Source organism: Chironomus tepperi, unplaced genomic scaffold, assembly GCF_022539635.2.
Source record: "Chironomus tepperi strain 1889 unplaced genomic scaffold, CSIRO-AGI_Ctep_v1 contig_398, whole genome shotgun sequence".
Classification (NCBI taxonomy): domain Eukaryota; kingdom Metazoa; phylum Arthropoda; class Insecta; order Diptera; family Chironomidae; genus Chironomus; species Chironomus tepperi.
Genome location: NW_027226520.1, coordinates 389,360 through 402,896, shown reverse-complemented (window position 1 = coordinate 402,896; position 13,537 = coordinate 389,360). Strand labels below are relative to the sequence as shown.

The following is a 13,537-nucleotide window of genomic DNA, read 5'->3' as shown; positions in this document are numbered from 1 at the left end:
AAGTATCACCGTTTACCGTTTTATTCACACATACAGAGATGAAAATGTTTTTATTTCCCTCATCTTGGGGGTAAAATAACTTTTTATACAAATTTGTTTTTCTTTGCAATTTGTTCATTTGAACTGATAATAGCTATTTGTGGCTCAGATCATTGTAGATCTATGAATGATGTGCATGAATGCATACATTTTTTCTATGGAAACGAGATTTCAAAATTTAATCTTAACTTTGAAATTTATTTTTCAAGAATTATATAATTTTTTACTCTTTTGTAGAGAATTTTTATATTAGTTTTATGTTTTTTTAAAGTTCTACTATTTTGCTAAAATTTCATTTATACATCACAAATAATTTCAAAATTGTCGATTGTTCTTTATTGTAGAAGATTATAAAATCTTTGCAAAATTTTGCTTATGAAATTTACAGAAAAATTAAAATAAGGTAAATTTAATTAATCTTTCCATCAAAAACAAATATTTCCTTGTGATCAAAAAATAATTATGAATTTTGATTACATGAAAAAAGAGAAATATTAACTTATTCTTTGCATTAAAGAGATCATCTGAAAACTTTTCAATTTTTGATTAAAATTTTCACTACACAAAAACAACAGAAGCAGGATAGAAAAATAAATTATGATACAGAAAATTAGTTTGTTAGTACGATAGACCACAAAGAAGACGAAAGGGCTAGACATACTTAAAAATGAATAAACAAACAAGAAAATTATTTTCATAAAAAACTGAACAAACAAAAAAGAAGTTTTTTTTTAGATGAAATCAGCAAGGATGACATATACTCAAAAATTGGTAAACTCTTGGGAGGGAAATTGGAATGTGCACGTCAGGTATGATCCTACTGTATAGAATCTCTGACCGCACTGTTACTCAAAGATGTGCTAATATTGACGAAAGTGTTTGCAAAAAGATTTTGTAGATAAAATTGACATTCTTTTGTTGATTAAAAATATTTTTCATGCTCTGCACCTTCATTATGTTTTCAAGAATTTCCATCAACATCTTCTTTTTTGTCATTAAGCATTAATGAATGTAAATGAAGAGATATTGCTTTAAATTGTCTAAGATATTACTTTTTTCTATTAATTTGTTTAGACTTAAAATATAAAATTTAAACTAAATTATGAAACAAATGCTAAAGTAAACTAAAGAATAGAATCTATACCTAAATAAATTTACACAAATTTTCTCATTAGATTCATAAACAATATTGAGATACAATGAAAGATAATTTTTAATGGCAATTTTTTGGTTCAATTTTGCTTATTTTCTTTTTCTTTTCTTTTGCTTTTTAAGAGATCACTGGTCATGGTTTAAATCTTCTTGCTCATTGGGGGTATTACTTTCCTTCCAATTAATTTAATTGAGATCAAAATGAATAGAATTTCTTTTTTCTCTTTGGAATATACAAATAAATTGTCCATGGGAATTGCCAACAATTTCTCATTTTTTTCATAATAAAAGTTGATATTTTTATATCAAGGGATGGATACCTTTGTTGTTATCGACATTTTAAATGAACCTTCCTTTGGCAACAACTTCATTTAAAACTCTATACAATGACACAAATGTCTCCATCCTTTGCTTTTTACATGTTTTTTTTTTTTATAATTTCTTCTTATAACGTAAAAATTCTTCTTGTTGTGCTTGTAACTTATAACTTATCAGACGAAATGTTTGCTTTCTGTTTCTTCAATTCACATTTTTCTTTTATAATGTTTATATTATTTTCTTTTATCAAAGTCAATGATGCATAATAGACGATTTCTAGACATCATTAAAAATATTTCAATGCTACATATTGCCAAGTAATATATTATTCAGATTCGTCATCAACATCATTATATGTAATAAGTACATTATTGCAATCAATCAATGCGATGTGTCGAGGTTCAATATTAAGATCAAACAAAGGATTAAGGATGGATTTTCTAGTAGCTGCTTTCTAAATTTTGTTGAAATTAAAAGTTTTCAGAGAACAAACATTTCCGATCTGCATTAAAAAGATGTAAATATTTTCTTAATATTATATTTTTTGAATTGAATCACGTCACAAATATCTAACATTTAAAAAATATGTTAAAAAATTACAAATTATTTACAAATTATTAAGCATCTTTTTGTAAAAGACTTTTTCATTTTGCTTATTTTATTTTTCTTCATAGAAAACATGAATCATAAAAAATTTATCATAATTGTTAATAATGTATGTATAGAAATATATAATATAATATATATCTTTATAATTTTACTTTTTCTTGGAAAAAATTCATATTTCTTTGTTGAATATTTTTTAATTATTGGTTTGTTTGGCTCAAGTCCGACATTTTCGGCGCAAAAGAAACTTTTACCTTAAAATGATTCAATTCAAAATAATTTGAATCATTTCCGAACAAGTCGAACTTGATAAATTGATCACAATATGCTTTAGATGAGCTTTCAAGAACTGAAAGATCTCGGTAATAATGAATTGAAATTATAATAATAATTAAAATATGTTAATTAAGTCATAAAAAAATCATAAAATTGATTCAATGTGTGCTATGTGCTATTAGATTACTGGATAGAAATATGATTTTATGGATAAAACTGTTGCAATTTTCAAACTTCATTTCATCTTTAGAAAATTAAAAAGTTTAAAATTTTTGCAACGATTTATCCTAAAAAATCTATTAAGTAGTTATAGTAATAATTAAAACTAAGCTGTTGTACGTTGCCATGGTTATTTTTAGAATTGCCATATTTTGGTAACTAAAATCTTTTATTAGAATTGACTGCTGTTTTCTAATTTTATTAGCTTTGATTCTTTGCACTACAATCAAATTTGAAATAAAAGTTGTTAATTCTTTTAAGGTAATTACTAAAACCACGGCAATGTATTAATTTAGATATGAAATCAACCCTCATGTATTTAATTTTCATTTTCAACCAAACATTGTTTTGAGTAATTTAATCATTAAATTTCTTTTGGAAACGTGCCGAAATAATGTTTTTTGCTTTCAATTCAATTTCATCTCATCCAGAAAAAAGGATTTAAAATTTAAATTCCATTTTGCGGTTAAATCTGATTATTTTTTTATTTAAAAATACTTTAATGCTTTTTAATACTCGCTATGAAAAATACGAACTTCGAAATCACAAAATCGCTTTTTGGTTTAAATCCTTTTTTTGCCTGTTGTTGCTCTCAATATGTTTAATTAATTAAATTTACTGTTAATTTTTTTTTGTTGTCTCTCTTGTGTGTACATTTATAAGAAGATAAATTTTAATTTTTTTTTTTTCAATTTACACCATATTTTTTGCTTATAGAGCATGAAGTTTGTGTTATTTTTTATGTATCAAAAGTGTGATGCGATAAATTTTGTGGAAAATTTTTTTCTCTCTACAAAAATATTAATGTTATTGTTATTTTTATTTTTCATCATTGCATTTTGAGAATCATGCATGTTTATGTTCTAAATATTTTTATTTTATGTATCATAATTTTTATCAAAAAATTTAATTTTTAATTCTTATCAAAATTTAAGTTTCGTCGCTGTGTGATATAAAAACAAGCAGTCTATGTTTTAAATCTGATTTTGCTTTTTAATACACACAGGATTATATTCCAAAAAGTTCTTATGGCAGTGAATTTTCACGGCATGTCTTTTTGTAAAAAATATTACAAATATATCATTCATGTCTCGAGTTTCTCTACGTTGCAAATAAAAATTATATGAATGACTTCTGTATTATGAAGTCTAAAGCAATTTCTATACACAATTTTTTATTTTTTTTTTTTTTTATTTTTCTTAAATTTTAATTCACTTTGAATATTTTTTTTTGTTCTTTTCAAATATTTTTCATGTAAATATAATTTATATTTTTATAACTAAAAAGATAACTTAATTCAGCGAGTAGCTAACAATCCACAGCCTACCGCCAACATGCCTAGTGCAACTATTGTTGACCATGCAAATTTTTGTTCCTGTTATAAGAAGATAAATAAGAAAAATTGTTAAATATTTTGAAATTTACTACAAAAGTGCAAGAGCTTTACATAAATCTTTTTTATGGTCCAATTTGTTCATGACTTTTTATCCTTAGATAAAAGAAAAAAACTCTATTAGACAGTATAGAATGTCCTTGAAATAAATCACGAACATAATACATGAATTGATTTATTTTCATCTCGGGGTCATTGACTAATAAAAAAGAGAGAATTTTTTTTTATTTAGAACTAGATTTAAAAATCACAATCTGCTTCCATAGATTTACAATTGATACAACTGACCCTATTAAAATGTTCATCATCATTTCATCTTATGAACACGACAAGACAAACAAATAAATCTCTGACACGACAACTTCAACATCGCACAGTTAATAATTTCTCTTAGGGTGATAAATTCTCATTTCATTTTTTTTTGTATGTCTTATGCATTTTACAAAAGGAAACTTCAATTTCCCTTGTTCTTGAATCTATTCTATGTTAGCAATTCACGAGATTACTTTCTATTTCCAGAAGGGATAAAATGTAATTTCTCTTGCACAGATTTACTTTTCAACTCTCGACAATGAAAAAGTTTGTTTTATTCTTTTTATTTTTTTTTTTTACTTTCACCACATCCATTTCGTTCTCTATCTCACCTTTGGCTTATGTAATTTTTGTTGTTGCGGATTTCCCAAAACTGTTGCAGTTGTTTTTCTCTTTCGTTGTGGCACACGACCAGGGAATTCTTGCAATTGCTCCCTTAATGTCATGCAGTTATAATGTTCATCCATGTAAATAGGATTAGAAAAATTCTCACCGTTTGAATCGTCTTCGTCGTCAGTCATTGCATGTCCTCGTGAAGAAAATATAGTTCTGTGAATTGAAAATAATATTTTATAAACAATAATTTCATGTTGCATGTTTGAAGTGAATTTATGACGAGAACAAAAGAATATAAAATTTACCTTGACGACTGTGTTGATGTTGGAATTGACAAACTATGACTACGCTGACGACGCGGCGATCCATAAATGTCATCTAAGTGCGAATTGTGGAGATCATTAAAGTTGAAATATACTTCACCATTTCCATATAATGTTGTACACGCCGACGATGGACTTGGTGGTGATGTCAATGTACCTTTACAAAAAAAGTAGAAAATGATTGTGGACATATAGATTATTAGCATTTAATTGACATTTAAAAATTAATTATAATGATGATGTATGTCGATGAACTACATGAGTTAGTAAAGAAGGGAATTTTCATGAGAATTTTTTTTATTATTGCATGAATTATAATAAAAAATTATTGAATAATAGCCAATAAAAAAAATGTGCAACAAAGTATTATAGCAAATAACTAGTAATCATAACTTTATAACAAGTTCTAAACGATGCATCCATATTATGGTCAATTATTGCTTCTGCCACGATGATTGATATATCTTATGTAACTTAATGGAAATTCTTATTAGCTAGATATTTCAATAATAAGATCATCACTATGACGAGCAAAATTTGTTATAAAATGCGCAATATTTTTGTATGAATCTTTACTCCCGCAACTTGTATTCTTAACTTTAATTAAACATCATTAAAAATTCATATTCAGATACTCAGAGCTGTGAGTTATTTAAATGTAAAGATTGCATTGCAAATAAATTTTGTATTGCATAAAAAATGAATATAATGCGATTAAACTGCTGCTCTTGACCTTGAATATTTGCAATTATTGGACGCTCACTTAACGATATAAAAAATGCAATTGTAAATTTATTCACATACACAAAACGTTTGCTTTCAATTATTTACGATTGTATTGAGGCATAAGAACAAAATTTCAATTAAACATACTTTAAACTCGAATGTAGATAAAAACAATAAGTAAATTAGCTCTAAACACTTCCTATTTGTACCGGCATTTTCAAGTGCATTGTTACTACATTTTATGAACTTGTGGACTTCCACGTTTGAAACTAAATTACGCGTTGTGCGTGAGTTAATTTGTCTATTAACGAGTTTCATGTCTAGTCACAAAATCATCTTAATCTCTTAACAATAATCTTTTATTTCCCCATTGTTTCTCGAAATGAATCAATCATAAAAAGATCATTTTCATTAATTGCTGCTTAATCGCTTCTTTATTTTATCGTGTTTCGAATTCTAAATGATGTTGTGAATTGTTCATTTTGACTTTTTATAAGTAATAATTATTATTGAAGAAATGCCTTTATTCTGATTCCTTAAAAATGCGCTATAATCGTCAAATAAAATTTTTGAATAAGCTTCAGACAATTATTTTCAGTATTTATTTAATCGCATTACTAATAATAAAATTGAGCTCCTGCTGCTCTTGTAATTACTTTGTTCTTTGTGAAAATCTATAGATAGATAAAATAAATACAAATAAAAATGCAGAAGCTCATTAACTTATTGTGTATGAGTAATTGTTAGTAACTATAGATTTAAATTTGAATGTGGAATTAAAATCAAGTCTCGTTGTCGAATAATAACTTTGTCATCATATACAATTGTCGTTAATTACGTAATTTGAAAAATTAAATGCAATTTTACGATTCTTGTTCCAATTTTTTTGTGAATGTTGCACATGAAAAAATGAAAAAATGAAAAAATAAAATGTAAGGCGAACGCAAGAAAATTTGAAGGAAAAAATTTGCCTTCATCAAACGGAAAAATTAATTTTAAGCTACAAGAAGAAGAATGTCGAGAATTTTTTTTCCCTCTAATTAAGTGAAACGTGTCAAGTACATTGTAATTAAGTAAAGCGTCATCTGATACATTTTTAATTACCACAGAAAATACTCGTCAACCAGTCTGACGGTGACGATCGAAATCAATTAATAATCAGCAGCCAAAACACATTTGAGCTTGAAAGTCGTTGAAGTGAAAAACGTTAGTACACAACGGCAAAGAGACATACAGAATAGCAGCACGGAGAGAAAATAAGTTAAATGGAGTTAATTACTTTACGGGTGGTTGCATTTCATTTTTCCGCATTTTTCAACAACTCATTTTGTACTGTTCTACATTATAGCTTCTCAATATACACAATATATGGAATTAGCTCGCAATGAATCATCTCTACACACATATGGGAAAGTACAAGGTTCAGATTCTAAAAATGCATCTCGTGCGCGAGCAACAAAGTGAAAAATACTTTTTCCTTCCTCTATGCATGTATGTACGATATGCGGGAAAAGAGAGAGAAAGTATTTTAAAATTCTATGCATTTCATGTGCAATTTTATTCAATTGTTGACGAGAAAAAAAAGTATTCACAAGTGCAACATGTGTCAATCAATTTATCGAGTTTAGAAAATATAATTGGAAATGAGTAAATTAGATGAATGGGAGAATTAATTTTTTTGTGCATTGGCTCTGCACTTTGACTGAATTAGGCAGTAGTAATGTGATTAATTTTGAATTATGAGAATATTACAGCTCTATAGATTTTTTTATGACTAAGTTTGAACTTAGCATAGGAAGTAATTTTTATTTATAATTCTCATACTAATTTCAAAGTTCATTTTTAAATGAATTGCGTTATGCTTAATTAAATTATCTGATTTAAGATCCATTATCTCAAATGTCTCTGAGCAGAAAGGATTTTCTTTTGAAAAGCACTTTTATGTAATGATCACCTTCAACAACAAAGAGCATTGCAGCATTATTAAAGTAGAAGTAATCTCAATGCCAAGATTCTCACTGCCACAGAAAATTTATCGTGTGAATTTTGTTCACTATTGAATTTTTCATGTGTAATTTCTCCTTGAATCTTCTCTTTCACTTGCAGATATGAGCATGAAAAGCTAAACTGCGAAAATTGAATCACATAAATTTCTCTCTAAGTAATGTTGCCACAAGCTCACATTTTACACTCTTAAGGTTAAAATTTAGAATGACGTGAAGATTCATCATTTACTAATTTATTAAGATGTATTCAATACAAATTACTTGTGCATCAAAGCTATTAAGAATAATAACAATTTGATTTCATTTTCAGTTCCAATGAACCATTACCAAATCTACAATGATTCCCGTAATGCCCAAATAGCATAAAAACTTGTTCATAAATATAATTTTACCGTTTATCGATTGAAAAATATTTTTTTGTTAATAATTTAATTAAAAAATTAAAAAATATGTTCATGTTTATGAATATTAATAACATTGGTCACGATTCTCATCAGCTGAATGTTTCATTCTTTTTATTCTCCTTTATGCTGATAATTAATATATGAACATGTTCATGATAAATAAGTAAGTACGAGTATTTATGTCATTGAAATATGAATCTAAAGGAACGAGAGTGAGATAGAGAGTAGAGAGAAGTTAAAATAACAAAAACATGTGTGAACAAGAACAGAAATTGTGAATGCACTTGATGTCTTATGCCATTGAGTTGTGTATACATACATAAATACGACGATCTTATCGCTTACTTATGCTGCTTATATATTGCTCATTTTCATTTTTGTTATTTTTATTATGAGCTCGTGTTGCTTAAGTTATTGCATATGAAGATTCTCAAGGGTGCGCAATGCTCAAATATTTGCATAGAAGACTCAATATTTTAACTCTTTACTATCAAAATCAGCTGTGTAAATTCTAAAAATTCTTTCCATTTCTCTTAATAAATAAGCTATAATATTTGCACAATTTAAATGCTAATTCGCTGTGCAAATGAGAATAGAAAATAAGAAGAATAATATACGATAAATTGTAAACTACACGACTGCATTTCCTTTGTTTCGAGATCTCCTCGGATACATATTCACAACGCGTATAAGCTACAGTATATAAAGTTTTTTTTTTTTCAACTTAATTTATGTATAAATTATTCAAGTATTGTGACGACTTTGCTATTTGCAGTGCATGAATTGAGTTAGTAGAAAAAAATTATTATTCTAAGGCATTTGGAGGTGTCTCTTATACTCAATTGATTAACGATATTGTCCATTAATTTATGAATTTATTAAATAATGCTTTTCCAGCTTCTAACTCGCGCGCTCGACTAGATTACATAACATAATGTATATATGCACATGCTTAATCTCAATCAACAGCAATTATTTCATTGACTCAACTTATTTCTTTATTTATTCATGTGTAGAGGTTCTAGAGGGTCGTAATTATTAATATTTTGATTGATGACTTTAATAAAATTATAAATATCTTGATATTGATCTATAACTTTGTCTCACACTGACCTTCATCTTTGCTTAAGATAAGGAATGATGTTTCAGTAATGAAAATCTAAAACCACCCGATATGACTCGATTAGAATCTCCAAACATAATTTACTTTAAATTTATTAATATTCTTGTGCATATATGCACAGAAGGCATATGATTATGAGTCGAATGTCAAGGAGAAACATTTAATCTTTGTCATGCTTTTTATTGTTCTCATATGTGCATAAATATATTGGCTACTGGCTGAGTCTAAATAACGTCACGAATGAAATATAAACAACAACATGCGAGTGAAAAAGAAGTAAAATTAAAGAAAAGAAGTTGATTTTAAACAGCACTAAGTCGTGCATTTAAAAACGAATCTTCACACATGTTTTTAATATGTAATGGAATACATACAGAAGTTAGCAAGGGATTTTCTTTGGCTCATAAATAAAATTTTCACATTTGTGTGTGCATTAAGGTTGCCTTCTCCTTTTTGCATGCATATGAAATGGACACATTTTTATTGAATCTTCAATGTCAATGGCAGAGAGCAGAAAAAAGATTCGCAATTTTATGATTCTTTTCTTTTCCTCTTTGCACTCCTCTTTCTGGTTTGTAGCACAATCTTGTTGTTGTTTTTTACGGTTTCTTTAACCTTTAATGTCCTTCCATTTAGTGTGGATATATATTCAAACAGACTTAAAATTGCTTCAGCTACTTGTGTGTAGATTACAATAATTGACCATTCAAAAAGAAAAACCTTTTTTTGAGACATTTTTTTCATTTAAGAATAAGCACATGCTTTAACGTTCATTTTGACCGGCTGATTTGTAAGAAAATGTAAAGTTTAGCGTTTTTGACTTTTTATACTGTTTGTGAGTTTACTCTTACTTCTCATACTATTTAATGCATATTCCTTGCTTCACGAAAGTTCCTTTATTATTTTCATTTTATTCTTTAATTGATTTCCGTTATTAACATGAAAACGAAAGTAAAATTGACTATAAAGTATGTAGATTAATGTTCTTGTGATGGAAATTTTCTATTGCTCCTTAACGAGAGTCATTCTTGTTTACTATGCGATGAATAAAGTAATTAATATATTGTTAAGGAATTAAAACAGCATAAAAATTATAACAAAGTCGTCTAGGGATGATTTTCGTTCAATAAAGAGCTTATTAACCTTATGTGAGATTTAAATACTGCATGAGTTTTATGTAGGTAGTGTGTTAACAAAGAAACGTAAATTTTATATTGCCAATTGGAACAAGAACGGTAAAATAAAATATTGGAATTAAATTTATTTATGTATGTATGTATAATTAATGTGAATTATACGTTTTTAAGGAGATCAAGTTTGATTTTAAAATTTGGATTTGCAGATTAAAGTTTTGAGCATTTTTAAGTTTTCATTTTGAAAATTAATTTTTTTGGAAATAATTTTAAAGATTAAAAATTTCATATCGGAAGACATCCGTAAAATATTTTTTCAAACTTCTTGGTACATATGAATTTTTAAAAAACAAAAAGTGAAGATATAATTTTCATAAACTGTCTCAAAATAATTAAGGTCTTAATAAATTATTTTCTTATAAATCAATACAATACCGTTTAAAAATTCGGGACTTATAATATTTAATAATTACTATTTTTAAAATTCTAAATAAGTTTATCCTATGAAATACATTGTGAAAACAATCTTAATAAACGTTTTTGTTCAAATCATTTCACGACTGAATTTACAAGACTATAGTTTGAAAATCAATTTGTTCATGTGTCAGAAGTAGAAATAAAACTCAACATTGTATCAATCTGGCAATTATTAAGAGCTGCTATTAAAAGATTTCAATATTATTCACGACTTCTATTTCTGTACTTGTGTACAGAACTTTTTCATTTTCATGACGTACAAAATACTAGATTTTTTTTATTATGCATGTCTCCTAAATTTTCCAGCACATATATTTAGTCAGTGACAAAAAGTCATAAAAACAATATTTTTCTCTTCATCATCTAAAAACTAATAAAACAAAAAAAGAAAGAAATTATGAAATAAATAAATATGTACATGCATTGCGATTATGATGATGATTGTATGTCGATTGAAAAAAAAGTGAGAATAAATGGTAGTAGATGGAAATAAAAAATTCACGTTTGCAAGAAGCACAAAATAAACTTGGATAGTAGAAAATATGAAAAAAATAAAAGAAAAATGAAAAACAACAAACGAGCGAATGAACGAGCAAACAAGCAAGAAAATCATATGGCAAGCATGATAGAGATCAATATCACGTATGAATGACAATGTATTTATTATTATATCTTCAACATTGAAAGTGTATCGATAATCGTATAACAGAGACTTCTAGTTGTATTTTCAGAGGTGTGAAAATGATTAAATTTAGGTACTTGACGCAAATCTCTGAATTTCGCAAAATCAAAAATTGCAATTTAAAAATTATTTAGGCTTATTTTTAATAATGATCTAAAAAAAAGCGATAAAACACATGCAATAATATTCATAAAATAATCAGCTAGCAATAGCGTCTTAAAGAGTGATAGAAAAGTCAACATAAAAAAGGAAAAATTGAGAGGTGTGACTGCTTCACTGTATTTTTTTTTTGGTCTTTGTCGTGTTTTGAGAAATTAAATTAAATTTTTTTAAGCATAAATAAAAGTCAGGAATATCAAATTAAAGGAAAATTTTAAAGGAAAAAAGAAGCAACAAAAATAAAATTAAAGAAAAAAAAATTTTTTGAGTGTCAGACAGAAATTTTCAATTTTTTGGTGGAACCTACCAGATGTTCTGTCTCGAGCTTAATTTTATTTAACTTTTTTATTTTATTTTTTGAGGCAATCAATTTTATGGGGACACGAAAATATTTTCCAATACTTTTTTTTTATTTTGCTTCTTTGTGAGTTGAGTATACATGAAAAAAAAGTTCTTGTAAAGGTTCAAGCACCTTTTTTGTGTCAACACGAAATCGGATTACAATAAAAAAATGTACGGAAAGAAAAATTCTTTAGGAAATAATTTTCATCATCACACGACAGTGATTACAATTTTTTATGTACGACCTTTCTCACTCATTGAAATTGTTCATTCTTTCTCTTAACATATAAAAACACGCCACCAACCTCCTGCACGAGAATAACGATAAAGTGCTTCGCAGAGTGCTTGCACCAAATATTCATTGTTTACTACATTCATGGGCATCGAGTGATTGTGGGCAGCACCGCTTGGATTTTGCAGTTGCGGTGATGTCGCTGACGTTGTAGATGATGACGATGAAGTCGCAGCACTTGTTGCTGGATCACTAGCTTCGGGCACGTGAAAGGGCACAGCCATTTTTGATTTATTATGCGATCACGATTTACACACACAAAAATTCTACAATTATTTTTATTAATATATTTTAAAATTTGCCACTTATCAAAATACTAAATTGTCAATTTGCAAAAATATTTCTATTTTGATTAGTTTGCGCTTATTTCTGTTTTTACGACGAAATTTCTATCACATCGTATTTTGTGCGAAATAAAAAAATAAGTCTCAGCTTCTCAGTCAACTTTTCGAACACACACGGATTTGATATTTTATTTTTGCAATATCTTGCTAGTCTTTTAATCTTTAATTCTAGTCTGGTGTTTTCATAAAATATGTTTTATCCATCATTGTCTGTATCACTTTTGCTATTTCACTAATTATTTTTTTTGTAAGTTAATTAATTCAATCTGATGGATTTATATATTTTTTAAATTTTCTTAAATGCACTCATTCTTTTAGTATTACAAAATGTTTTGTTTATAGAAATTAGTTTTCGTCACTACTTATTCTTCTAAATCACTTTTTTTTAGTTTTAGAGCTATTGTGTGTTTATAAGAATTTTTTTCAAGTCTTTTTAAATTAAATTCTTTTACATCAAACTAAGTCAAGATCAAAATTTACGAAATTTTTTATCTTTTTACAAAACTCAAATTGCGGAACTCTTGCAAAATTGCGTCCTACTCGCTTGAATTGAGGAAATCTAATGAAATGAAATGTTTGATTGCACAAAATGTAATTCACATCGTTTGTATTCTTTCCTTGTTACTTTTTCGATGTGTTGCCCCTTGTTCATTCTTCCTCACGTTGTTAATGTAATGTTACATCCGATATCTGTTGCTTTTGTGTGTCAATTCCCCTAAATAATTTTCTCCTTTATGCGGAGAAAATACCCACACAGTCATGAAAAGCATTAATACAACGAAAATTAAGGGAAAATGCGGAGTATTTGTTGATGTTTGTTTGTTTTTCCCCTCAAAATTTAATGTTCATTCGAATGTTTTGAGGGGAAAATTATG

The 13,537-nt window shown here is 27.2% G+C and overlaps 1 protein-coding gene across 1 annotated transcript; it reads right to left on the bottom strand.

The window, feature by feature from the left end:
- Nucleotides 1–479: 479 nt before the first annotated feature.
- On the bottom strand, nt 480–13,259 carry hid (head involution defective). Its single transcript, XM_070648442.1, has 4 exons — nt 12,332–13,259; nt 4,957–5,131; nt 4,648–4,864; nt 480–3,985 (listed from the first exon to the last, which is right to left on the bottom strand). Exons 1-4 carry the CDS (start codon nt 12,540–12,542, stop codon nt 3,908–3,910), a joined length of 681 nt encoding a protein of 226 aa, XP_070504543.1. The 5' UTR covers nt 12,543–13,259; the 3' UTR covers nt 480–3,907.
- Between the last annotated feature and the right edge of the window lie 278 nt (nt 13,260–13,537).

Bases quoted from the DNA above. Each gene is read 5' to 3' on its own strand.
- hid (XM_070648442.1), bottom strand. From the start codon at position 12,542: ATGGCTGTGCCCTTTCACGTGCCCGAAGCTAGTGATCCAGCAACAAGT. The intron at 4,865-4,956 runs GTAAATTTTATA...TTCAATTCACAG, and splicing joins ACATCAACACAGTCGTCAAG to AACTATATTTTCTTCACGAG. The intron at 3,986-4,647 runs GTGAGATAGAGA...TTCTTATAACAG, and splicing joins AAAAATTACATAAGCCAAAG to GAACAAAAATTTGCATGGTC.